The 27,928-nt window shown below is 37.6% G+C and overlaps 1 protein-coding gene across 6 annotated transcripts in view; it reads left to right on the top strand.

Moving 5' to 3' along the window:
- Positions 1–17,536, top strand: part of DACH1 (dachshund family transcription factor 1) — a 364,758-nt gene extending 347,222 nt beyond the window's left edge. For all 6 annotated transcript variants that reach the window (XM_063335421.1, XM_063335431.1, XM_063335411.1 and 3 more), the window contains one exon: positions 14,754–17,536. In XM_063335421.1, the coding sequence (XP_063191491.1) occupies positions 14,754–14,791 (38 nt within the window). In that variant the 3' untranslated portion in view covers positions 14,792–17,536. The remainder of the gene's footprint in view (positions 1–14,753) is intronic.
- Positions 17,537–27,928: the final 10,392 nt, after the last annotated feature.

Below are 27,928 nucleotides of genomic sequence, written 5' to 3'. Positions count from 1 at the left end.
AATACCTTAGAAAGCCAGCCCTGCAGAGACAGAAAAGTAGGAGCTGTTTAGGAGTGCTTTAACATACAACACTCATTGTATAAAAGAAACAGGAGATTTAAGCTATCGAGATTGTATACAGTCATATATTGTGTACTGCATTATCCTATAATTTTTTCAGCTGATAAGATATAGTGGAACTTTGCTGATACCATAATGGCAGTATAGATATTGATGTGTATTATGAAGGTGTGGAACTTGCGGAATAGCTGCTGAGGCAACGTAATTATCCATAAAATACCCAAACAATATCAGTGGGAGGGATATGTTTCACTTCACACATTTGTGGGGTAGATGTCTTTATCTGAGCTATTTGGCTGGACTCCTGTTAAAGTCAATAAAGAGTAATAGACACATCTCTGCCTTTGAAGAAAACGAATAATACCTTCCAAGTTTCTTCATTGATTATAAAGGGAGTCTACAAAACTGGCTTAGATGCAGCTATCTACGGTGCAGGTGCCTGAAGTTACTGTGATGAATCTCATCAGTTGTGCATTTTCCTTTTTGCTCGCCTCAGAATTCCAACATCGCTTGTGACAGTAAACACACTACGAGCAGCTGCATTTCAGTCACTTCTTGTAACTACTGATGTTGGCAATGAGTAATTGCGCATCACTCCTGGAAAAATATCCATGCCTGACAATTCCCTTTCTGCTTGGTGAAATTCTGTAATGTTTCTATACTGTACCGTTCTGAAAGCTGCATAAAACACGGCCCTCAAACGTAGAAAGGATAACTTGAATTCTGCATTAATCCTGAAGCTTGGCAGCATTTATTTCAATTGGATGCGACCATGTGAGGCACAACACATGAAACGAATCTAAAGAAGCATTCCAAAAACTCTGAAATAAATGCAAAAGTGGACGTAAATTAAGAGGTAGATGAAGTATCACAGAACTCTAGAAGGGAAAACAGTATCGTATTACTAATATCGTTACACTATATTACTGTACCTGTATGACTATATCAGTACTGATTTGTTATGGAGAGCTAGTAAATGTTTCTCCATTTAAATGTAGTTGTGCTTGCAAACAAGGCATGGGCTGGAATTAACCTGATGGAGAGTAGAAGTCTACAATGTAGACATCTACATCTGTCCTTGTCACCCTCAACCCTCTCTGGAGGGAGTGGAGAGAAACGTCTACAATACAGTTCATTACTTCATTTCTCCTTTGTCTATGGAAGGAGCATAGCTAGAGTACCCTGCAGTAGACCTCTACAAACAAATTTAGTAAACTCAATCACATTCCAGAAATGCCGAATTCAGTTTCTGGAGGTGAGAAAGTAATATTTTTCATTGCTGTTTTTTTTGTTCTTGTTTATGGATATGATTTTTTTTCCATACCGTATATCAGTTTTATAGCTGGGGTTGTAATTTTACTCCAAGATAGCCTAAGTGCAAAGGATAAATGTAGCATGTAGCATGTGGCACAGTCGCAAGAATTATATGCTAAGAGTCGCTGGTTTTGCTCATTTCACATTTTGCCGCAAACAAAGAATCAAGTGGGTAATATCCATCTCACAATTAAAATGGTAGCATTTGTTTGGGTTGCATATATGCTTTAGGTCAGATGTTTTGCTATTGAATGATATAGTAAAGGAATAGCTTATTTTGCATGCTTCAGTGCATTTTCAACCAATGCCTTAAGCCAGAACCAAATCCTTAACGCAGTCTTTATCTACTGATTTCTTGGTGGCAGCACCGATGCTTTGGTATCTCACAAGGGTGTTGTGAAAATTAATGTTTGTAAAGCATTCTGGATCTTGGATGAAAAGCACAATAGAAGTTGAGTTATGTTACTAACTTCTGCTTTTATATTTTTCTTTGATGACTGATCAGAATCCCAGGCATTAAAAAAGTGGCAGAGAGAGGCGATGCAAGATACAGCGATTTACAACTATTATCAGCCAATTATAGTTAGTTTCAAATCTAGAACAGGAAAATAGGTGGAAAATTATTTTACGGGATTTAATAAGAAAATACCTGATAACTATAATTTTGTGTAAAGGCAGCCTGCCTGGATTTTCATGTGAGAAGAATTTAATAGAATGACTTACCTCAATTATTCGGTGTTAGATCAAAAGTGGTATATTACTCAGTGGCAGCATTTTGGTGTAATAGGTGACAGTCTCTCTTTTATAATCCTAAACTGACTGTGGGGTCAGAAGTCCTGTTAAAAAGAATGAGAGTTCAAAATTCACTTAATATATTCAAGAGGCAAACAAGCAGTTAAACTTAAAATGTAAACAAAACTGTATGGTGAGATTGTATTAGGCAGGCAGCCCTTTGAATAGTGTTAAGAGTTGAGAAGGCAGCCACTTTCCTGAAATATCACTGCAACTCAATTGCTCTATTACTCTTATGTCAGTTTAAAAAAAAAAAAAAGAAAAAAAAAAAAGGAAAAAAAGGTACCCTTGCCGTTAATAAAGCTGCATTAATTTACACTAGCTGAGGGTCTGATGCTTTAATTTTAAAGTGGCCAAAGGTTTTAGGTTTTTTCCTTTCTCTCTTTGCCACTATGATGAAAAAAAATGACAAAGCATTTTTATGTCCTTCAGAAATAGGAAATATTTATAGTATTTTATTTTAAGAAAAACAAATTCTCAATATGTCTGTAATATTTGTATGAATGCTTCATTGTAAACCGGCAAAGCAACCAATTACTATGCCAAATCTATTTTAATTCTAAAAATAACTTTTTCTAGCAGTGGTTATTTTTATATTGATGTAATTAAGAACGATAACATAAAACAATTTAGTCTTTGTATAATTCAAGCATTCGGCTTTCCCATGGATTTGATTTGGAACTTGACCCTTCTCTTTTAGTATCTCAAGTTCCTATGAAAGAAAAAAAAGAAAAGAAATAAATCAGCTAAGAGAAGTAAGTATAAAGGAAGTGGAACTAAAATTAACACATTTGGAAGGAATACTTAGCCAGCATCACGTTCCATCTATAGCTAAAATTTGCTGTCAGCGTATATCTATAATAAGTATTCTTCTAGTGAACTGCCAGCTGGCTTGTAAAGAGGAAAATCTACTCTGTAGAACAGACTGCTAGCTTTAAAAAGAAATCTTTAGCTTTTCAGCCCTTCACAGGAAGTATTTTGGTCATTGTAAGGTTCCATAACACCTGAAGGACATCCTGGGAGACAGCAGCATATATAATGATAATGTGGTGTCATTTTGGTTTTCCTAGTTGAGAAACACAAAGTGTGTATCAGTAATGGTAAAAGGAACATTTTTTCTATTATATTCTTGTCAGCCTTATTTTTTAAAAGTGATGCAGCCTCTAATAGCTTAGGAAAAGCAGCAATAGCATAATAGTGTGTTTTGTCATGGACGTTAGAAAGGATGGATCACAAAGTGCTACAGCTGGCCTTGGAAACAAAGTGTTAGGAAATCAGGACCCAAAAATTCACAGTGCTGTTTATGTGCATGAAATTAGAGTAGAGATTGTTAAAAATATACAATGCTGTATTAGATAATTCAAGTTTTGACTTGTTTATTTAGATGCTTAGTTGATTCTGCAGATTTCGCCTGTGACAAACTGTTGGTGCAACCCTTGCATTAAAAGACATGTATTTTTCATGATATTGTTTCATACTGCAATATGCTGGCTACAAGTCCTTTCAAGTAATCAAGCTATATTGAATACAAACATAAAATAAAAAGCAGCAATAATTTGCTCTCATTTTTAGCTTTACACTCTGACTCGAAGATATACACTCATAGCCATTGAAGAGAGCACAGTATGTTTGCACATTGATGAATTGAACATAAAAATATTGTGGTTGGATCAGACTCCTTGGCTTCACTGGAAATACTGGAAGCGTCATAAAAGTGGTATAATTGACTGGAGGATCAGTTCCATTTTCAACCTTATCATCAAATTTGTTATGACAATCACAGTTACTATTGCAGCAGTAACTGTGCCATCCTAAGCAATCTGGTTCCCAATGCTAAAATATTGAAATGCTAAAACACTATTGAAACTTGCAAAAATTGGTTCTATTACAGTTCCAAATGGGCAATAGTTCCAGAGCTTGATCTTAAACATTCAGTCCACAAAAAAGTCCTAGTTTTTGGGATTAACAACTGAGGTTTCCCTGTAGGTTTTTGTATTCTTGCAAGACCCCTGAGTCTCTTAGATCTTCCAGCTAAAATTAACTTTATAGGCAAGCTTATTTTACCAGACCAGGTATTCAGTAAATACATTCAGCGTACACTCAGTTCTTGCCTCTCTTCCTACGAAAATGGCATAGCATTAGGAACAGGACTAGATGGGCTTTAAAATCTGCATTGTATCACAAGTACCATCCTAAAAGACCATTTTAATACATCTCTTGTCTTCGAAGGCTACACCAGAACTGAGTTCCTGCAATAGAAAACAGAGCTGTTTTGTATCTCTTTTTACTACTTAATGCATATGCAAGGAATGATCGGTTGCTATTCTGTGATAAGCCTGTCAATTAATTTTATTTTCATGTTGTGGACGCTATTCCTTGTATTACAGTAGTGGTCTGTTCGGAAATTATTCCAGTTTAAATTCACCTTGAGGATGGGTAACCAATATCCTAAGCACTGTTCCAAGAGAGGTCCTGCAAGTGTCTTGTACAACGCCATTAGTATATTGCTACTGAGAATAAACAGTGTAAGTGGGAAGCTGGGGGCGGGGGGGAGAAAAAACAACCACGAAGTAACATTTTTCATTTCCGCTGTCTTGACATAATCACGCTTCCAAGCAAGAAGACTTTACACTTCAGATGTTTTGCACAGTTCATTTCTTCTGACTCCAAGGTAGTCACTGGATCCCAGAGTCACGGGATAAGACTGCTCTGTGGTTTAATTTAGCCATTCTCTTTTCTCTTGCTTACTTTTTGATGATGGACCATGGTGCTAAGTTCTCTCTGGGAAAGCATGCTGCTTCCATATGGTCTGGGATTTCTGTAGTGGGGTGCATCCAGGACACAGTCTGTCATGACATGCTGTTTTTTCTAAGGAATCTCTATTGGCAAAGGCACAGAGTGGTGCCAAACTCAAACCACCTGGCCCTAAGGCTAATTGAGTTTTTCCTGGGAGGGTAGAATAATAATTTTGAAGTACCTATCTGAAATTATGTTACCACTGAGAGGGAATGGGAAAGGTTGGCTTGTCACCGCAGTACTTAAATACAACTATGAAGATGTGCCCAAGATGGAAGTTTACAGTCAGTCAGGGAAACGAGCTTGAATTATGAATTGAAAAACAATCTACCTGGGTCAGCATTAGCACTTGTCACAGAAAGGAAGTTTCCTTGTAATTTAAAATTATAGTATTTTTCATTCCTTATAGGAACAAAAGCATTTTGCTTATGTACTGCTCAATAGCTAACTACTGGGTTAAACCTCATATACATCTTTCAGCTGAAGTCTTCCTCAGATTTAACATGAGCTGGTTTGGTTTTTTTTCAGTTTTGTAGTTATGCCGCTCATGCTAAGCCCCGGGAACTTCATTAAGGTCTATTCGCATTTCTGTGTGGTAGTAAGGATTATGTGTGACTTCAGTTCATTGCTCATTTCTTAGGGCATGACTTCTGGTTTGGTTTCTGTCACCTTGACTCTTGTTCTGGAGCTGACTGCTTGGTGCCATTGTCTTCCATAAGCTTGCTTTCATACATAATACCTAAAAGCAGCAAGCTTATATTGCATATGTTTTGACATCCATGCATCCTTAATAGATTTTCCATAAGCTTGCCACCGTGCAATCTGTCTATTTTACAGCCTCATTCCTTCCTGTTCTGCACGTGACTGTTTCTTTGTGTTCTGCATTGGGCTGTTACTCTGTTTTAGCACGCAGAGGAGAACAAGGGTGGCTGGGTATTAAAGAAAAATGTGGTGTTAATGTGATATTGATATTAGAATAGGATTCCACACAATGCAGAATTGATGTATGCGGGCTAACGTAAGTAGTAAAGCTAAATGCTTTCTTTAAATGGCCTTTATTTTCCAGTAACCTTGGCAGCATTTGAAATGACATCTCAGTAACTGAGATTAAGGAAAAGCCAGATCATACTCTTGTATTAATTGTGGGGTTTAAGTCTAATCTGAAAACAACAAAACACTAGGCTGCCTTTCAGTTCTTGGGGTACTACATCAAATGCGAGTTATTTGTTTAGAAAAGAAGGAGCTTGTAGAGTAGAGCGAGGTAGGTTTGTGATTCTGTGAATCAGAAGAGATGCTCTGTGTAGGAGTAGGTATTAGGTAAGTCTTTTCCTGCATTTTAAAAAGTAGTCTGGGCTAAAGCTCTAGGAAAGATAATACTGTAGAGAGCTCATCTTCATAAATGGTTTGTATATGCTGAAGGAAACAAACATCACGCTATCTGGTGATGGAGACAATAGATTGCTAATACTAACCATGGCCACAACAGTTCCTACTAGAAGAATCATGACCCATGTTACTTTCCAGACTTTCGTAAAAGATCTTTATCAATCCACACTTTATTATGGGATCTGTAATTGTAAACACATGTATCATGCTAATACTCTTGGCTTCTAGTTCAGGTATCAAAAGGATCTGTGTGTGTGTTTCTGTATGCGTGCGTATGGAGGGTCGTTTTTGGGAACTACTAACGTGTATGTGATTTTGCGTAGGAAAGTTCTGTAATTCGATCTCAACTCAGAAGCAAAGATTGCTGAAAGCTCCAGCAAACACTCTTCTATCGTATTTTATTCAGGTTTCATTTTATGATTTTTTTTCCTCTCCAGAGGGAAAAATAATTATTTTTTTAAGCCTGTCTGAATATTAACTTTATGGTTGATATTTTGTATTCCAGATTACTTTGGTGATGATGTTTAGAGTAAAAAGTGATCATTTGAGCAAAGCAGTAAAAAAGGAGGCAAAATTGAGAAGTGGAAAGAAGAGCAGACTAAAAAGATGAACAGTAATTTCTGTTTTCATCAAGATTTTACAAGAAAAAAAAGAAGGTGTCAGGAAGAAACCATGTTCCAGTACTTAGATCTCAACTCTTTCTCAATACTATCAGATTCGAGGTTGCTTGTTGATTAGCTTGCTAAAAAGATAGTAAAAGAAAGTTGTTTATGTTTTTTAAAATACGATAGCAAATGAAGCACACCTTTTTGCAGAATTTAAAACTGTCTAATGCAGGACAGATTGTTCAGCCCAAGAATTATCCACACTGCGCTACAAACAGCACCAAACACAATGAGCTGTGGAAACTCACAAGCTGATCATATTTAGCTGTGACTTCATCCTTTAATAACTTTTCCACATGATCCTTCGGTTGAAGCTGTTTGGTTGTTTGGGTTTTTTTCTCTGTTGTTTTTTTTTTAATTGTGATTCTAGTTTTTTTTACCAACAGAAGTGACACAATACAATGCCTTAGTGACTCAGGTTCATTGCTTGTAAGCAATCAGTTCTGTTGTCTTTTTTTGGATATGCTTTTGTTCTGTTTATACAAATAGAAGAAGGGTTGCTAAGTTCATAAGGCAACAATAAGAGACAGTGTGCTTTTTTTAATCTGTTTCTTTCAAAGAATTTCTCACCTTGCCAGTTCAATCTTCTCAGTGCTCAAAATGGCAAGCTCTGTGTGTTCTATATGATCTTTAAATAATAGAAGGTGACATATTCAGGTAGTCCATCGCTTTGTTAGTTTACTAAAGACCAGATTGCTGACCTTTAGCTTACTCCCACGGTATTCAGTGATATAATGAAAACATATATTCGTGATTAAAACACATGATAAAATTACTGAAAGAAGATCCTGTCAGTTCAATGGTTAAAATAACTGCAAAAAAAGGTGTTTAGGCTCTCTTTTTTATATATCCATGTTTTAGTTTTATTCCTGGAAACTCAGACATAGAATTAAAATCTCCTCAGCATCAATTATTATTTTAAAAAGAAAGACATGACCATCTCAGTATCCTGAATATTTGCACTGAGTATTACCACAAATATATTTGTACATGAATGTTAAGTAGAGAAATGAAAGGTGTATGATTAATAGCAATATGCAAATTTGAAACTAATTTATTGGTGTTACACAAAGGGCAAACTAGGATAGTGTTTGGCCCAATATGTTTACATACTTCATATTTGCATGAGTTTATTGAACATGCAGTGTGAAATCACCCATCTTTGCATAAAAACTGGATAAGCACTTTTTTTAAAGAACAAATTGCTCAAATTTCAAACCCTCAACAGTGGAATCTGCTTTCCTACATCTCCTGTACTCCGCTCTAGTTCTGCTTGGGACGAGGGCAGTGGATCCATCCGTTTTCCACAATACGTGATCTACTTTTGCTGCCAGTAGCAATGTCAGGACGGTATCCTGTTCAGCGTTGAGCTGTGAAGCTTCAACGTTCCGATTGCCCTCGTACACTGGGAAGAGTCTTTTCCCCTCACAACATGCTGGTTTGCATTTGTAAGGAAAATCCTGCAAAGTTATGTTCAGTTGACTTCGTGACTGCGTTTTGCAAGGGCTGGGGTTTAGGTTCTCAGTCGCACTCTGCAAACTCTGAAAAAGTTCCCATGGTTAAAAAGTTAGGCTCCCATTTTTATCTTCCTGGAAAATAAATCCTCTTTTGTCTTGATTTTGAATAAAATATATGAAGAGTATACAAAAATAGATTTCATCCTTAATTAGCTGCTTCCTTTAAGTTTTTCGAAGAAGGGTTACAATTTGACTAAGATCCCTTCCATCTGTCACAATATGCTTGCTTTTATTTTGACTTCCCGTTGCTGTCTTATCAAATATCACATGAATCATTACCATTTGTTTGCCATCCCTTTCTTTTGTTTTGTTTCTCTTCCTCCAAATGATTAAAACATCAGGTTGAATGAAAGGTTAGAAGTACACTGCGATTCACATTTGCCCCATCTTACTAAAACAAATAAACCTACCAGTGATATAATTTAAATCTGCTGGAGCTACGGCTTGCAGATACTTTTATCAGCTCTGGGCCGAAGAGGTTGTGTGCATTCGGGCATGCACGTACAACTGTTCTTTGAAAGGGACAAACCTCATTAGATTACAGGTGCCTGGAAATAACTTCTGAGAAAATAGCTGCCATTTTCAATAAAGCTACTTCCTAACAGGAAACACAATTTATTGTGTTCTTTAGCACAAATGAGCAGCTTTTCTTTTATTTAGATAAAAGTAGCCCCACTTAATGTCACAAATATTTTATTTCTTTTAACCTGTTGGACTGAGGGTGGATCGTAATATTTTTCACACTAATACTGTAGCTTATAAAATGTCAAGGAAAAAAGATCTGTAATGGTTCTTAAGTTACAAAATACGTGTTACACTACCAGAGCAGAGCAGAGGGGCAGAATCACCTCCCTTGACCCGCTCGCCGCACTTCTTTTGATGCAGCCAGTGCACGGAATCTCTGTTACTTAAAAAGAGAAGGGGAAGTAAGAGAGAAATGTTAAAAAAGAAAATGGAAAAACAGAAAAGTGAAATCACAGATCACTTAAGAGTCAGAGTAGGGAATAGAGTTCCCATCCTCACTTATTCCGTTGTGTTCTTATTAATAAGAGTGAAATCAACCTAAAGTAGGTGTTCTTTACTTTGAAAGCACAAAGAGATTAATAGATCCACCATTGCAATATCCTGAGACCCATTTTGAGTGAAGATCAGCTTATATCACTGGCCTGTGCATATTTGGCAAAATTATATCAACTGTAGTTAGGAACTCTAATGACTAAAATTGGGGCTACTTTGATGTAAGGGTTCCTGGATCATGGGCTGGCATTTACTGTTCTACAGCTCACAAATGACGATCACAAAACCCCCCAACTAATAATAAATTAATAAAAAATTATCCAAACCTTGACATCCTAACTTTCCAAAGCTCCCACTGAGATTTCTGATCTTATTAATTTTCTGTCGTATGCATTATTTTGTCCTTATTTTCTTTTTAACCTGGACTGTGTGGGTTTCTTTCTTATTAGTTCTCTGTGACATGCTTGTTTGTTTTGCTGGTTGGTTGGTTGATTTTTTCCCCAAAGCTCCTAACTATAGGCAACACTTTATCCTATTACTAAGGAGAGTTTTCCTCCGTGGGGTTTTATGATAGCAATCGACTGAAGTCAGGTGTGACACCACACCTTTGATGTTTATTTACAGATTTTCATAAACCAAAGACTGCAGTATGCTCTTGTGATAGTCACGATGATCACTTTTGTTATGTTTATTTTTGAAGCAGCTTTCAGAATACGAACTAAAACATGATATGTTTGGATGGCAAAGAGCCCCAGTGTGACTTGCATTGAGTGGCAGAAATACACACATTACCACCCAATGGATGATTTATTTGGTGTGCCACCTAAGAGCAAACTTAAGATTTCATTGTAGATTTCTATCACTTTACAAGGATGCATATTAATAGGAATAATATTTGAGCGGGTTTATGTTTTTATCTCAGAAAATGTTGGGCCTGTAGAGATACTTACTACAAGCTGCCCACAGAACACTAGCGTGAATCATTCCCCAGCTGACGTCTCTGTGGGAATGCATTTCAAGGCGTATGATTTGTTTCAGCATGGCGAACTTTTATGTCAGTTCCATTTGTTTGTTTTTTATAACATTTATGACCTTTTAACTATTCGGGCATGTTCATTCAAAAACCTCAAGATAAGTCTTAATTAAAAAGGGTTGATCTAAAAAAAATACTCCCTCACTCTAGCTAGAATTTCTGTCATATTGGTCCACAGACAAAAACAAATGAGATTTAGGAGTAGTGGCATTTTCAGTTTGAGTTACCAGCATAAGTCTGTGTGATCTTGCTGAACACTGCCATTTGCAAAAGAGCAATTAAAACAGATGACAATTTGCTAATCGTGCGCAGTTCTATTTAGAAATTTAGCAGTATTTTCCCAGTTTGTGTTTTTGCTTGACTTCCTAAAAGTGAGAGGAAGTTTTATGTATTTCTATTGTATGTAACAGTATGTAAATTTGGGAAACTTTAACACAGATCAAAAATTTTCAGTAGGCTAAAAATATACTCCCAATGTTGTAAACACTGTTAGAGAGCACTGTGTGTGTGTGTGCATGTATTTATGTTTGTGTGACTAGTATATTGCATATTTGTTTTACATAAAATTGGTTTTATGCAGATAGACAAATTCTGCATTTGTTAACAGAAAATAAGGCAACATGCATATATAACTTCAGTAAAAGCTGATCAGGAGGCAGGAAGCAGAGGCACGCTTATGATTTGGGATTTAGGAGCGGTCGCATTTTCACATTGAGTTACAAAGATGAGCTTGCTTGATTTGCTGGTCATTGGCCGCCCTCACGGTTTGGAGGTTTTGCTTGTGATTTCAAGCTTGACATCATGAAGGCCTATCAGTGGTAATGCTCCACTGGTATTCGGATAGAAACACTGGCTACACCTAGAGGCAAAGTGATTCAGGTGGCATTGACACTAGCACTGAGAAGTTCCAGTCATTTCAGAAGAACCTTTGAACAATGAGAACTGAGAGAGAAATGGTTAAGGAGAAGGGAATAGAACTTGGAACAGGAAAAGGGACAGCAATCAGATACAGGTGTTGTATTTGGTCACCACGTTGTGGTGCGAGGTTATCGTTCCTGTGCAGAGCTGCGAGTTACCTCTGTTTTTCCTAGCATGGTTTGAAGTCTTTGTATTTCTGAAGCGCGGTGCTGTTTGCCTGGTGTGTACGTTCTTCACGAGTGGCTACATGAACTTCTCAGCTACACACAGGAACATGCTGGAGAAGTATAAAGCCTGAAGAAATGATTTCTCCATCTTCTTCCAAACGCATGATTTGAGTTTGGGTGGCGAGCAATTTCACAGATACTGTGATTTTTTTCCACGTTGGCACTGTAGGTTCTGAAGGGAAGGATATTCATTTTGCACCTCACTCATTCATGACTAATCTTGAGAAAATAAGGGAAATATTTTACAATTCCTAGCAACTTTTGAACTCTTACTAAATATTACTTAATCATGGAATTGCTTTATCTATATCATAACATGGCATATTTTAAAGTTGATGTGTCTAATGCTTGCTGCGTTTTCCCATATGTTAGCAGAATTAGTTAAACACGTTATAATAAGCCTAGCAATGATATTAGATCAGCTGCTGAGTTCCTGTATGGCATTTTAAGTCCATTATCAATACAGATGATTAAATTGCATTTTTAATGGTCGATCGTTTAGCTATTTGAGGAGCACAAAGATTTACGCTTATTGTAGCTATCCATCATAAATGTTTTTAAGTTACGTAAACAAATATCCTCTTACTTTGTAAGGAAGATGCTTTGTAAAGCTGCCCATTTCTATTACTGCTCATTGTCTGTGGATAGAGAATACAGGATCTGATAGTGTCTTCCATTAGAAGTGAAAAGCCTCCTGTAGACTTCACTGCCAGATTGGGTCCTTAAGCAGTCTAAAATAGAGCTGACTTTTGAAAATGTACTGCTGTTCTCTGCAGATTGTTCCTCTTTTGTTGACTGCTACAAAGATTCCGCTTCCTACAGCTGTATTTTTAATTGAGAATACGTTTTAATAAATATTTTATTTTAAAAGGTATATGGAGACCTAATATAGTGAAATAAAGTACAAGTTACTGACTGTAGGTTATCTTAATATTTATGCACAGCACTCATTAGCAAGCGTGCATTCAGGATAGCCAAAGTGCTGGTATATATGCAGAGTAATTCTCCTACAGAGGTATCCGGACAGCTTTAGTGCTGTAAATGTCTATTGTATTTATTCAATATGTTTGGGAGAATTATATGCAACCATAGCCAGCAGTAGCTCTGGCTCTCCTGTACTTGGTGTTTTGTTTTGAGATGTTTTACGAGGCCTTCAGTTTTACCAAGCTCCATTTCAGAGGTTCCTTCTTTCTCTCCTGAATTCCCGTAAGCATTTTGGTTGCTTTTCACGCCTCAAAGAAGAATAAGAAGTCTTTTAAGTTAAGGCCTCACTCAGTTTCTTTTTTATCTCTCTTCAGTGCATAAAGACCATAAAGAGCAAAGAGAATGTGGAAAGGGTTCTGAGTGGAAGCACTCCAGGTGGTGGGAAAGTTATCATCTACTCTGCCAAAAAAAGCCGGGAGTGTTAAAAAAGTAGGGAAAAGGGGCAGAAAATGTAAAGACGGGGAGAAAGTAGTGAAAGGGGGTACAACCCAGAAGCTTGGAAATGAAAACTAGTCATGGGACTAGTTTTCAGTTCAGAGGGATGCTAGATAAGAATCACTGCGACATCGTGAGCGATTCTATCGTCTCCTTCTTTCCCCAGCAGTTCTGACAGAAACGAGACAACAAAAATTGGAAAGGTGTGTGCAGAAGGGATGAATTTTTACAGCTGTGTGTGATATGCGTCTGTCTGCTTTCAAGTCAAGCTTTTCTTTCCCTCAACGGTTACAGTCAGCTTGTGGAAGTGATGCCGCGCGTTTCAGTGATAGACAAGCATTTCGAAAATTTCGGCATTCATTTATATAGGTTTCTCTCACGCAGTTGTCTTCCTGTATGTCTAATAAGAGTTTTAGAGACTGATGTGGAATAAAAAGGTTAGACTAAAAAGACCAAAACAGAAACAAAACCCTCTGAAATCTTATAAATATTTGCTGATTTCACTTGGACCAAAAGAAGGATTTCACGCAGACTTCAAGAGTTGAGATACAGCTTGTACTTCCAGATGCATTATATTCTACAATATAAGTAATGTTTTGTAATTATGCACTGTGGAGGATTAATATGCTTCATAATGTGCTTTACTCACAAGGGAGCAACGCTTTCTATCCTACAGGACAGAAAAAAAAAAAAAGAATGCGGCGGTTTTTCTGTCCGTTTCCTGTTTAAAAAAAAATAAAAATCTTTGTGTTGCTATGAGAACAGATGCATATAAGACGTTAATGTCCCCAGTGAAGAAAAAATTGCTTTATGTTTGTAAATTAGTTGAAAATACGTTGTGGCAGAATGTTCTCTTCAAGTTTTTCTAGATCAACAATTACTGGCTAGGTGAGCTTATTGTTTCTCATGTTCCCTCTCCATCACACATATCTCACTTAAATGTATGCTCCTCACTTGGGTGGAAAAAATGTTGAGAGAGACGTGCTTACATCTTTAACATAGTAATTGTTCAGTTAATCTCATTTATGGGGGAAGGAGGCTATACTTCACTGATAGCGATTAAATATCCTATACTGGGTTCTATATAAATAGCTACAAATGTGCACAATGGTTACATTACATGGTATATTTAACAACATAGCTAAATCAGAAAGTATGAGCTATGCCTTTAGTGATGGGAGTACTAACGATTGCATGCAAGGAGATTTTTGTTCTGCAACCATGAAGGAAATAATTGCTGTTCAGCACTATTCGGTTAAGTTTGCATATCAGTAAAAACACATGCACAGAGGCTCCACCTACATTCCTAGTGCCCTGGCACTGATATGAGTGCAGCATACATTAAAGCTTTAGAAGATGTTACAGTATTCACAACTTGCAAAGTGCGTGTAATTTTTAATGGAGTTATTTTGGCCACTGTCAGATGAAATTGCAATGGCGATGGTCAGGTTTTTATTGTTCTTTTTTATTTTAAACGGAAAGTACCATAGGTGGCATTTTACAGATTTATGGGAGAACTACTTCTACTGAGGTTTTAAATCTTGTGAGTTTTTTTCGATTCACTGCAGGTATAAATATATAAAGCAAATCTTTGTTTTTCGTATTTCAGATGGAAGACTTTATTTGAAAACTACTGTCATGTATTGAATTTTTCCTGCTGAAGATACCTGTGCTCCGGTAAAGAACTTTGCAGTAAGACATTGGCTCATAAGGAGTTCTGTGGAAACAAAGCGTTTTCAAGCCAGCTTCCTCAACTTCATTTATCAATGTTCTTCAAAAATGTAAAGAATTCTGCAAGAGTGTCCTCCTTTGGTTATCTCCTGTGGCTCAACCCGGAGACCTAGAGAATGTTTGTAAATGTACAGTAGCACTCTTCTTACAGTGAAAATCTGCATCTCTGCGCCGGACTATTGTATCCAAAATTACAGGCGGGTCAGAACAAGGCTGAGTATTCCCTTTTTCAAGGAATGCAGACTCTGTCCTCCTCCGACGATTCTATATTTGAGCACATCAAATGATCCTTCCAGCGGTGTCCAAGTACACTTACAGACTGTTATATCATACCGAAACCAGCAAGATAGCTCAGAAGTGAACTTGTAGAGGGCATAAAAGGATTCTTATTAAAAAAAAAAAGAAAAAAAAAAGGTAAAAGAAAAAAAAAATTGATACATTCAGTTTTCAAACTATGATCGTGGGTTTTCTTCTAAAGACATTTTTTCCACATGCTTTCCAAGAGACCAACACATATATGTTAGACGACATTAAGTGAAATGGAATTTTGTGTAAGTGAAAAGAAATGCTGAATGTAAACAAACTGTTTTACTGTTCACGAAGTCTCTTTTCCTAAAATAAAAAAATACAATAAAAAGAGTAATAATTTCTCATAGTAAACTGGCAGGGGTTTATGAAATAAAAGACTTTGCTTCTTATCAAACTGTTGGTCACATGTACAGTATATAACACAAATCACACAAGGAAGGTATTATGTATGCAGTAGAAATCTAGAGTTTAGGAAATGAAAATTTTAGATAATATTGTTTTGTCACCCTGTTGGTCAGAAAGACACCTTTCTAGTTTTAACGCATGCAGGCATGTAAATATTTGTCCTGGAGTCACAGTATTACTGAATGAGATCTTAAGCATCTGGTAACAAGTCAGAATTCTGTATCAGCCACTTTTATTTGTATATTGAGCCCTGGTTAGTGCCCTGATTAGTGCACTTTTAAGAATGGACTGTGGCTGAGCAGCAAGTCAAAATGCCAGAAATATTTTTATATGTTAATGTCATATTACGTCAATGTTGCTAAAAAAAAAAAAAAGAAAACCTAACAAACACTTGATGTATCAGTCCAATTCCACGTAGAACTGAGTGATACAGTTGAAGTCTATTGTCCCCCCCACCCTGTCTTAGGGATGGGCGGTTATGTGTTACTTTCACTGTCTTTATGAAAGCTACAATATGTGTTTTCACCTTTGTGCTGATAACTGGAAGTAAGCTGCAACACAGTGCTTATTACATTACTAAAACTTATGTTCTTTGCTTTGCGTACTTTTGGGTTACCCCTTTAAAGACTGATTTTGTGAATCAGTGCTATTACTGTAAGTTTTGTGATTATGCTTTCTTCATCTAATGTTTTATGCATATAAAATATTATTTATTACATGGAAACATATCAAAACCTTAAATGTCTAAGATGCCTAACTTAAAGCAAATATTTCTTTAAAAATAGTTCTGATTGGATATTAATATTATTTTGTCAAAAAAAATAATCTAATGTTTTGTAAACTCTAGCACTGAGCTTCTATAGTTTGTAGGTCTTCCTTGCAATACTGGTACACATTTATTTTGTGCGGTTCATATTTACTCCACCACAATCCTTTTTTAACAATAGAAAGATGTATATACAAGTTCACATCACAGTAATTTTTTTTTAAAGAAATATTGAGCAATATTTTTCATTAAATATTGTTACCTAATACTTTGTAGTGGTATTATTTTCTAACCATGATTCTTTCATAATTTTCGTAGTTGCTTGAACACGTATGGGATTCTGTACTCCAGTTTTTTCATATGCAGTCTTTAAAGGGTTAACAGCTGTAAAGTTAGATGGACTTGTGGCGAGCTTTTGAATCATTCATATCTGAAAGAGAATTAAAAGCCTACAACTGAAATATGTAGTAGCATCTACCATTGCTCTGCTCCTTGCATAGAGTCACCTGTAAGTAGGTTTAGTAGTTTTACAGTATATACTTTCAAGACCTTTGGGAATGCCTCAGTGTTTGGCTTGGTACATAAATGGAAATGTTAAGGATTAAGGGGGAACCAATTTATAAGCTGGATGTTTAGAAAGAATCTTGCTAAAAAACCCAGTGTAAATATTACAGACCATGAGATGTTACCGTAAGTTGAATTTTTTGCCCCTCTTTAGTTATACAGGTTTTTTTGGGTTGGTATTTTGGTTTTGGTTTTTGATTTGGATTTTTTTTTTTTTTTGGCATAGATTATGAAGAAAAGTTGTGCTCATGTTATTGTTTATATGCTTTTGTAATCTTAAGGATATTAATGTCTAGTTGTTCTATATTATAACCACATTTGCGCTCTATGCAAGCCCTTGGAACAGAACATACTCATCTTCATGTAGGACCTATGAAAATTGTCTATTTTTATCTATATATTTAAAGTTTTCTAAAAATGAAAAAAGGTTATTACGAATTTTGTTGTACAAAATCTGTACAAAAATCTGTTTTTACATCATAATGCAAGAATTGGAAATTTTTCTATGGTAGCCTAGTTATTTGAGCCTGGTTTCAATGTGAGAACCACGTTTACTGTTATTGTATTTAATTTTCTTTTCTTTTCAACAATCTGCTAATAAAACTGTCTGAAATCTCCCTGCGACTTTATTTACAGTTCATCTTTATTAAATTTTCTGAAATGTATAACATCAGAGGAATATTTACTTTCTAATGGGAGGCATCTAAAAACAACATAAGTCAGCTCTTTGTAATGTGAGGAGAACAATGCTGAATGATTTTATTTAACATGCAACTGCTTCTATCCCTAATATGAATCACTGTGGTGAAAAACATCATAAAAGCACACTCTGTGGTTATTGTTTAACAAGCAGATTTTCCTTTTTTTTTTTCTTGCCAGCTAAGCAAACTGCCCCCATCTACATGATTTATTTATGTACATTTCTCAGTTTATGAAGCTGTTATTTGTACCTTTTTCCTTTATATTGTGATATTCCCATGATTCTTATTTCACAAAGCTTTGTGCTGAATAATGTAAAGTGGACACATTGATGGAACAAAACGTATTATTCCCATAACTACAAAAATGCAGGCGTAATCCAGTTGGTTTTGTCTCAAATCTCCTTCACTTGATAAAATGTGTCTAGAAACTTCGGTATCCTAACACATTTTTTAACAAGCAGCAAGTATTTAAACACTTAAACAGGTGTTTGGAGAAAGAAATAGTTCTGGCTTAGCATATCTTTAAGTGGTATTTTGAGGGGGGAAAAAAGGATGATTTTTTTTTTCTTTTTATTTAAGGTAAAGATGTTTCTTTAAGAAACAATTTGAAAGTAAGATATTTTTTGTGTGCGGAAAATTCAAAAGTCAGTGATGTATGACCGATTTCCAGTATTATCCCTTATTGCCCTGCCTTGCCTTGCTTTCCCACCCCTTCTCTTCCCTTCCTTTTTGAACCATACCTACATGAATGCTTCTGCTTTCATTAGGGAGCAGGCTTGTTCGGGAAAGCAGAATCACGGAATCACAGAATCACGGAATCTTCAGAGTTGGAAGGGACCTCTAGAGATCATCTAGTCCAACTCCCCTGCTAGAGCAGGATTGCCTAAAGCACATCCCTCAGGGCTGCATCCAGGCGGGTCTTGAAAATCTCCAGAGAAGGGGACTCCACAACCTCCCTGGGCAGCCTGTTCCAGTGCTCTGTCACCCTCACCGTAAAGAAGTTTTTCCGTGTATTTGAACGGAACTTCCTATGTTCTAGCTTGTGCCCATTGCCCCTTGTCCTGTCACTGGGAACCATTGAAAAGAGCCTGGCTCCGCCCTCCTTAAACCCACCCAAGATTAGCTTTCTTGGACCAGCCCATTTCATTATCCCTAGATGGCCTGAGGACTGCAAGCGTGAGGCTGACAGGCTTCCTGGATTCCAGCAGGTTATTGTTGCTGGCTAGTTGATTAGGATTTTGGCTAGCTATATATAGGGCAATCACAGTCTCCTTCCATCTGCATTAAAATGTCTTGCATGTCTGTGTTAGCAAGCGTCCCAGCTATGCCATGGCCAGTGCCCCTGCTTCAAGCTCTGGCACAGTTCAAGCAGGGAAAAGGTAAACTCATTAATCAAGGCCAGGCTGGGTGAGGCCTTGAGCAGCCTGGTCTAGTGGGAGGTGTCCCTGCCCAGGGCAGGGGATTGGAACTAGGTGATCTTTAAGGTCCCTCCTAACCCAAACCATTCTGTGATTCTATGAATCTCTCAGTCCAGCTCTCTCCCAAAACTGAATGATCTCTACAGTAACAGACTAGCAACCTACCCGTGTTTTTCAACGAGCCAGGAAATAGGTTTTTTTGGCAGGAAGGAACCTGCCAACACAAAAGTTCTGCCCTGTCTCCATTAACAAATCATTGCCTTATCTGCTCACAGTAGCTGGGATTTAACAAGGGTGAGGTTGGATGTGTCAATACCTAGTCAGATGTTGGTACTCCTTGTTACAGTAAGACAAAGCTCTGTCAAAGCTCACGTCAAAATCAAGAAGAGGTCACCCTAAACATATCTTGCCTATAACTTAGTAGTAGGTTATGGTCACATCATGAAGAAGCTTGGAGTCAGCAGCTAGATGCCTGAAGTTTTTGGAAAATCCTTGAGGAACTGACAGACTGAACTGAGAAAGAATTTTTTTTTTTTTTTGCTATGGAAAGAGATTTAAGGTTGGGTTTTGACCTGAAAGATAAACTTCTTTATTTGTTGAAGGTGCTATAAATTCTTGAAAATTGCTTCATTTGTTATTTGCTTACATGTTATTTGATACAAGACTGTGCAATAAACAAAGTCTGCGGCCAAGATTTTCAAGCGTGACTGCTGATTACAGGTACTTCTACTTTTGTTGGCCAAACTTCAGACATGCTCAATGCCTTTCATAAAATAAAATGTCCTAGCTCAAGAGTTCTGTGAAACTTTAGTTCTTCCGTAGCTGCTGTCTAACACATCCACAAGATACTGAAGAATTTATTAGTGTGTCTTTGCTGAGCTGGAGCTCACCTTGACCAGTGATGATGGTTCCATCACCGCCAGTATCACACCATTTCAAGCAGAAGCCTCTTCTGTAAAAAGCTTCATTTTCAAAGGGAAAGGAAGCAAAGACTTTCTGAAATTCAAGCTCTTAAAATGAATCAAGTTAGAAATAAAAAAAAATCTAGGCATCCAGAGTACTTGGAAGCTTTGCAAATGTTCACCCAAAGGTCAGATACTGCTAAGCAATTTGGGAGAATTTGCACATAATCTGTGGATAACCATGACTTCTTCATCCAAGTTACAGTAGCAATGGTTGTCAAAGTCCAGTGATTTGGTTAATTGATCCTCTAAATTTGGATCATAAAGACAGAGCCAGATTCAACTTGCTGTGTAGAGCAAAAGGACAAGAAGAAAAAGATACCAGTTGCAACAAAGGAAACTGGATATAAGGGGGGGGAAATCAAAATGAGAGTGATGAAGCACTAGAACAGTTTTCTCAGAGAAGCTGTGGGATCTCCACCTCTGGAGATTTGTAAACCTGAGATGAGCAGGGCCCTGAGAAACCTGATCTAACTCTGCCCAGTTTAAAGCCTAGTTGACCTTCAGAGGTTGCTTCCAACCTCAGGTTTTTATGGTTCTAGAACTACAAAACCTACACACGTGATGCCCTCGTAGGCGTAACACTTTCCAGATTAGCAAGGAGCAAAATTTTATCCTATAAATAGCAGTTATCAGATCTAGAATAGAAATTGCTGGGATATGTTTAAGGATTCACAGCTTTTTGATCTCCCATATCAGGAGGCCAGAAGAATGAGCTGCACTAGCAGCAAGATGTGAAAGAAGATACAGAAAGTGAATACAGAGAGGATAAAAAAAGCACCTATTCTAGTGCAGATATAGTTCATTTAAATAATAAGAATGGAAGCTGTAGCAGCTTTGCCAATCGGTTCTCAAACCAATTTTCTAGCAATAAATAAATAAAAGGCAAAGTGAGTAAATAATATTTCTAATAACAAAACCAACAACTATTGGGTATAAAGTAACTGGACTTAGAGTGAACTTTCACGTTCATTTTTTACTGGGTACAGGGGGCAGACAGTCTAAGGGAAAATTGGAAATGATAAACTGGAACGGATCCTCCGTTTAAAATATACTTCCTTTATTTTTTCAAATGGCTTTCTTGAAACCAGTTTGTGCTGCAAGGCAACCAACTATTTTGTAATTCTATAGATTTTTCCCTCTCTGAGATACAGAGGACTTTGAAACAGTTAATTTGGCTTGTTGGCTTCTCTATCAAGTAGGTGTTATCACGAAGGTTGGGAAGCTACGGTATGGAAAGTTTAAACTTGGCATCTTAAAAACTGGAGAGACAAAAGGAGTGCCTTTGGGCTTCATTGCCTGTATCTGTGAAATTGTATCGTAGTACATTAGCTAGGAATCGGGGCTTAAGGACTTTGTAAGTTAAAAAATGCTTTTGTGGGTGCTGATTACTGGATGCGGCACAAAACCGGGGGGAAGAAAAGGAAAGTTGTGGTTAGGAAGGCAGGCTGAGAGAATGAGGCTGCAACGGAATTTTGAATCGCACTCAGGGATGGTGGAAAAGAGGAGATGTCAGCTGTCAAGGTGGAAGTAAATAGTGATACAATAAGGAGAAACTGGATTCTAAAGATACTCTTTAGAAAGATCTGGCAAGATATAGATGCAGCAAACAAACTCATTTGGCAGGCTGCTGGGCAAGCAGACATTGTTTTCAATTCCATTCAGAAGCGACTAATAACCATTTGGCTTCCATTCAGTGTGACCAAACTGATGCTGCAGAATCTGGCTTTTCAGTGATGGGATGATATATTGGAAGCCAGAAATAAGTTTCCACATGGATCTCTTGAACAATCTGAACTCAATTTAACAATTGAAGAGGACAGAGATAAAGTATTACCTTCTTTGTGAGCTGATCAATAACAAGCACACCTCTGGGAAACAGATGCTGGTATTACCCTTTGAAGCCATTTCAGTGGCGGAAGCTGAACAAGTTCACAGGCCACCTTACACAGAACTTACAGAGGCAGTAAATAATAAGAAGAAAAAGCTCTAATTCTCGGTTTCTTCCAGGTGAGATCTTATCCCATTCGCCTACCGACTCAAACCTCTACAGCTCTGTAAGTGTATACATGGCATCTGGCAAGAAGATAAGACTCACGCGGTGAATTAAGGGTTGAAAACAAAATCACAGTGAAAAGTGAAAGTAAGCTACAGACAAACACGGAGAAAAAACCATAAATGAAAAGGATTATAGTACAGAATTAGTCCATGGATTTCAGAATTCAAAATTCCTAAAAAGAAATTCCAGCAGCCTCCACGTGCTTAATTCAAAACTGTAATAAATAATCTGCCTTTTTGAAGTATGTAAAGCTTACTAAATGTTTCCATGACTGCCCTGAACTCTCCTTGGGCACTAATAATGATATTTGGGTTCCCCTTTCAAACACCAAGATGCCTATCTCTGGCATAACTGCTCCTGGGAGCCAAAATCTAAGGTGAACAATGTGATGCAGTGTGCTCAGAAAACTCACTGCATAACCACGCAGGATCTTTGAAAAGAAGGAAATGTACAGCTTCTGATCACAACCATTTCCACAGTTCCACAACCCAAAAGCTCAATACCCCATAAACCTTACTACTGGGCTGAACAACGTGCTTTGGCTCTTGTTCTCTTTTTGCTCCCGTTCCTTTTAGCATTAAGTTGAGGAATTCCTTTTTCCCCATGCACATCAAGCTGTAACTGTTTAGTGTTAGTGCTTTACTGGTAGAAAAGAGAGGGAGTGCGAGCCCACTGAGAGCAGGAAGCAACATGAATTCCCATGTCACACCTTCTTGGGAAAGTGTTCCTACCAATTCACTTCAGAAGTGGACAGCCCCGGGCAGCCTGGAGATCCCGTCTCTTAAAAGCTCACTGGAGGTGTGTCTACATTAGCAAAGTTAGTTGCAGAAAGGGGGTTCTCTGTGGCCTTGCCTCTGTGCTTGTGGTGTGCCCTCAAGCTCCTAAAGCACTTTCTTTTCCTGGTGGAACCTAGTCATGCGAAAGGATATAATCTAGACTTTGCCACTTGCCCGTAGCAATTGGTTCTCTATACAAGCTTAGGACCGGCAACTGGTGGAAACTTCATTGCTGGTAATGCCATGGTGTGGTCATGCAGTCCTAGAACTGTAGCAGATTGCATCATGTCATACTGTGGTCCTTCCCTCCTTGCACCACAGCAATAGGCAATGGAAACACACTCAGTGACTGGAACTGCTGGACTCTGCAATGCATGTCCTCCAAAAGGTCAAATAAACTCTGCTGAGGTTCAGGTTTCAGATGGAGCCGGTAAATCAGAGCTGGCAGGAGAGGCTTTGGCTTGAGTGAGGCTTTTGAACAGGCCATGAGGGGACTGAGGGTGACATCTAACAAAGTGGTAAATGATTAGTATCAGTGATATTTTGCATCGCCATACTTCATCTTCTTTGTGTATACTATGCTTAAACTAATCAATAAAATATTTATGGATTCAAAAGAGTTTTTCCTTTTTTTAAGTGCCAGGTGTTACATGAGTGGAGACAAATCATGATAGTAATGGCTAGTGCTTTTCCTTTTACTTTACTAAGCCACTATCAGCATACATAAAGATTATATTTGGGACTGTATGAAGAGTGTATTTTGTTGTGAGAACAATAGTAGGCACTTACGTTAGGACTCCTAGTGACCCTGGACCCTCCTATTATGCTTGCATGGGTAGATGAGTTGTACAATGCATTTTTCTGATAGTCTGTAGTTGTGTGTTATATTCAAGTTTAAGAATACTTCAGCCTTTTAACAAACGCTGCATATTCTTCTAAGTGGTGGTCATTAAAGAGAGTGCCACTATATCATTCCTTTGTATTTAATTTGGGGCAGAAAGAGCAAACTGTATTTTGAGCAAGGTTTATTCCTTTTTCAATTTAAGTAATTTCTTTTCTAATCTAAGCTGGCCAAGTTCAATTTAAATTATTGTGCGAATTGTTGGTAAGGTGTTTTTATTTGAATCAGCGAGCATTTGGCCACGGCAAATGAGCTTCTGGCAAACAAGAACATTAGTACCAGGGGACATGTTTGAAAACTGCTGTTTGCTTTTGTGCACAGTGAAGAGTTTTCAGTGTTAAAAGTTTTATTTTTCTTAAATACTGTTCTGTTCAGGGTAAAAGCTGCTTTCTTCTTTGGTTTTCATCCCATTCTTTTACCACAGTATGTAAGGAATGAAGTTTAACAGGAATGCAGGTAAAAATGGAAGTGCTCGGGTTCCACCACTTCTTCTCTATTTTGCTCTTTTAACTTAATGACACTCTTTTAATATTTTTTTTTTTTCCCTAGGTGGTATGATTTCCAAAATACACGTTAAAAAATGTTATGTGGTTTCTCATATTTGATTAGGCTATAGCAGTGCAGTAACTAGGGATTCTCAGTCTGCAGACCACAGAGAGCTCAACAGAAGTATCTACTAGATACAGAAATATTCTGTCAGCCTCCTTCTCAAAGGCTGAACGGGAGCTGGCAGGACTGAATGAATCATTTTAGCAGCAGCAACAGCTGATCCTATCTGCCATTTTTCTCTGACTCGCTGCTTTCCCTGCTAACCATGCATCCCCTGCAGCTCTTCTGCATGTGTGCACTAAATCCAACACTTGCAAAGAAACAAAAGGTCTATGTGTACAAGGCTTTGCTTACATCTTCTGCTTCCAGAATACACTGATTTTACTAAGCACGTGCAAAACTACTGTCCTTTACATATTCAATAAACTAGATTTTTCCAGGGCGTGAAAAGTGTTCATGCAAGGCAATCACCCTAAATGCACACAGTCGGACACCCTAGGATGTGTCACAGATTATATACCATGGTCCTCCTTTGATCCTAAAAAAACACAGTTAAAAAACCACCCCAACAACCAACCACAAAAAAACCCCCAAACAAACGGAAAGGTTGGAATTATTCTTTTAGGCTGTTATAACAGAAAGTTGACTGAAGTTTGCAAGTCATGGGAGCTGATCGTTTGTGCTGCTGTGTTGTTAAATGGTCCCTGGGTAAGTGGTGGCCCGTGCCAGCCAGCTGTGCGGCAGACGATTCTGAGGGTGGTACGGTAGTTCGAATGGGTCAGGCCCAGAACATAGTTTGGGAACAGCCAACTTCACTTTGGAGAGTGAGGACGTACCACATAGAGAGTCCCCTATACTGTTTGGACACAGGACGTTAGTGATTACCTTTCATTTACCAGTATATATCTTGCTTCAGTATAACACCCACACACGACTACTCAGTCATACCATGCCGCAAACCACTCCTCACCCCCAGTCACATGCCAATTGCACTGCCTCCATTTAGCTCTAATCACCTGCACTTGCTGCCGTTGTGAATTGTACTGTCGTATTTCCAGATTTTACTCCACCAGCTGCCCCGTTATTCAGCTACTCACCTGAAGAATGATGTGTCTGGGACAGGAAAGGAAGAAAGACTCATCCCTGTTTGAAATGGGTGACTTTCACTGTAGCTAATCAGGCTGACTCTCTTTGTACCAGGTGGACACGTTCCGAATTCACTGTATTCCAATGCTAATCACAAGGGCTTGGATGACGAGCAAAGGGATCTTTCACTCTCGGTAAGGAATGGAATCTCCAACCTGACGTTTCTTTTCAGATACCCCTAGCTCTCCTTAAAATCAAGATCCTCCAGAAAATTAATTTTTGATGTAGAAGAAGCTTTAAGTGTTCATATGAGTTGTATTTTCCCAGGAAAGTGCCTTTCTCCTGAAATTCTCTGAATTTTCTTTTTTATTACTATCATTTATGTAATTCTAATGTTTTTCATTCATTTATTCTTTTTGCTGTGTGTGTTTGTATTCAAATACATATGCTGAAGTCAAGGTCCTGTTTTGAACTCTTGAGACACTCTGGTGAGAGTTATAGCCATATATCAGTCACTCCCAAAAAGGGTGAAAAGTGACAGCTGATAGGAAAATGTCCGTGCTTTTCTGCAGGGTGTGATCCCCTTTAAATCCCAAGATCTGGGTAAAACGTGCAAACTGGGAATACTGAGTGGGTATCAAGCAGGTAGAATTTTTTTTAAGCAGTTACTTAGCGGCAAGGAGATTTAATAAACACATGCATACTTAGTTTGTCAAAGATATGGTTTGGTATGTCCTGGGATTTCCAAACTGCATGGATATCCATTTAAAATTTCAGTGGGCGCTTGTGCTTTTGTAAAATGCCATGAAGCGCTTAGTCTCATCCTACATCAGTTAAGTACCTCCAGAAATCTGGCCTCTAGAGGTGAAAGAATCTTGGACAATGGCCCTATTGTTAATCATTATTTCCAGTATAATGTAACAAATGTTCTAACCTTGAAAGGAGGCAGGGGAGTAAAATCCTAGGCCTGCCTCCTTATCCTTTTTCCTTCCAGGTTTTATTCTTTTACAGCTGTAGCAGTACAAAGCTGCTACGGCTAAGAATATGAATCATCGTTGCTATCGTCATTAACATAATGCCCATGTGTAGATTTATCTGCAGACTTTCAGTTTGATAAACTGTTGGCATGTAAATATTTCCTTGAAGAAATTCCAGTCCAGCTGCTTTTGTTTACAAATCTATCAATGGTTAACACCGTAGAATGTATTTTGCCAGTATCTGAATTATAATTACAACTTGTTTAATTGTGAATTAATTATAAAAGAGGAAGACAAAACTAAATAATAAATATTTTGCAGATTTTGGAACCATGCCAGCTTTGCTTGCATTCATTTTTGAAATGTGAGGACTTAAGCTTGTAAGTCTCTATTCTACTATTCTTTGTTATTATTTATTTGTATACTTAATTGTGCAAGAGACTCTTTCTGAATAATTAGTTCATTGTACTTATTTTGTCTTCAGAGGTTCTTCTGCTTCTTCCTTGTTTTACTTCTTGACTTCTGCTTGATCATTCGATGGATTTAATTAAGGGTTGGTTTTGATACACCAGTCACAGTAACATCTAAACTGACCTGAATACTGAGTATTTGCAGGTTTAAAAAAAAACTTTCTGAGATACAGGATCAAAGAAGCTCTGGAATTTCACTTGTGTTTGGCAGCAGGTTATTGGCTTTGCTTGTTGCTATTTTGACCAGCGATGCAGAGAGATGTGCTTTGAATTTATTGAATTCTCAGTGGTTTGTATAATCGTTTGTTACAACTTAATTACAATTTGGTACAATTTGCATGGATCAGCTCTGGAGACAGACTATGAAATTTGTTATCGCTAATTTAGGACAGCTAAAATTTAGATTTGAGCTCCAATTTATATACCTATTTATAGCCAATGGAAAAAATACACGCCTTAAAAGAATAAATCAGTTATTCTCAACTCTTGGGTGCCTGTTTTAGAATTAGATGACTCTCATGTAAAGGTGCCTATTCGTCTTTATTAGTCATTGAAGGAGTACATTTTAGACAACAGCTATTGGCAGGAGGTGAGGTTTGCCTGGGAGTTGCCTATAAGGAGCTGTAGGGAAGCACTTTGATTTTTCTAGTCTGTTCCACCACACTATACCAGACCAAACTGAACCAAATCAAACCAAGGTTTTTTCCAGAATTTCACATCTTTTGCTTATGTAGCTAATATCTTTCCAACTAGTTTGTAAGCCCTCTAGTCACACCAGTGAGAGGAACAATATACATATACCTAGGTCCACCACAACTGAACATACTGGAAGTAATATGGCAGCTTAGAGGCTCTTGAAACTAGGTATCCACCTGCACCCCATCATACTGTTTTAATGGTACCGCTCCCCATAAAACTGGCTTAGGCAGTTGTTTCACTGGATTAAAATATATTATTTATGCTTTCTATCAAAAATAATGAGCAGCCTTTCTTTTAGCTACTGTTTTATGTATAGCATCAGATGCTGAGTGTATAGTCTTTTAAATTTGTTCCTATTTATTTAAGTTAAAGTTCTGAAGGTTTGGTTATTAGCAATAACAGTTAGAGATT

The sequence above is a fragment of the Chroicocephalus ridibundus genome, chromosome 1 (genome assembly GCF_963924245.1).
Source record: "Chroicocephalus ridibundus chromosome 1, bChrRid1.1, whole genome shotgun sequence".
Classification (NCBI taxonomy): domain Eukaryota; kingdom Metazoa; phylum Chordata; class Aves; order Charadriiformes; family Laridae; genus Chroicocephalus; species Chroicocephalus ridibundus.
Note: the sequence above shows the minus strand (reverse complement) of the source record. Positions and strands in the feature narration are given on the sequence as shown.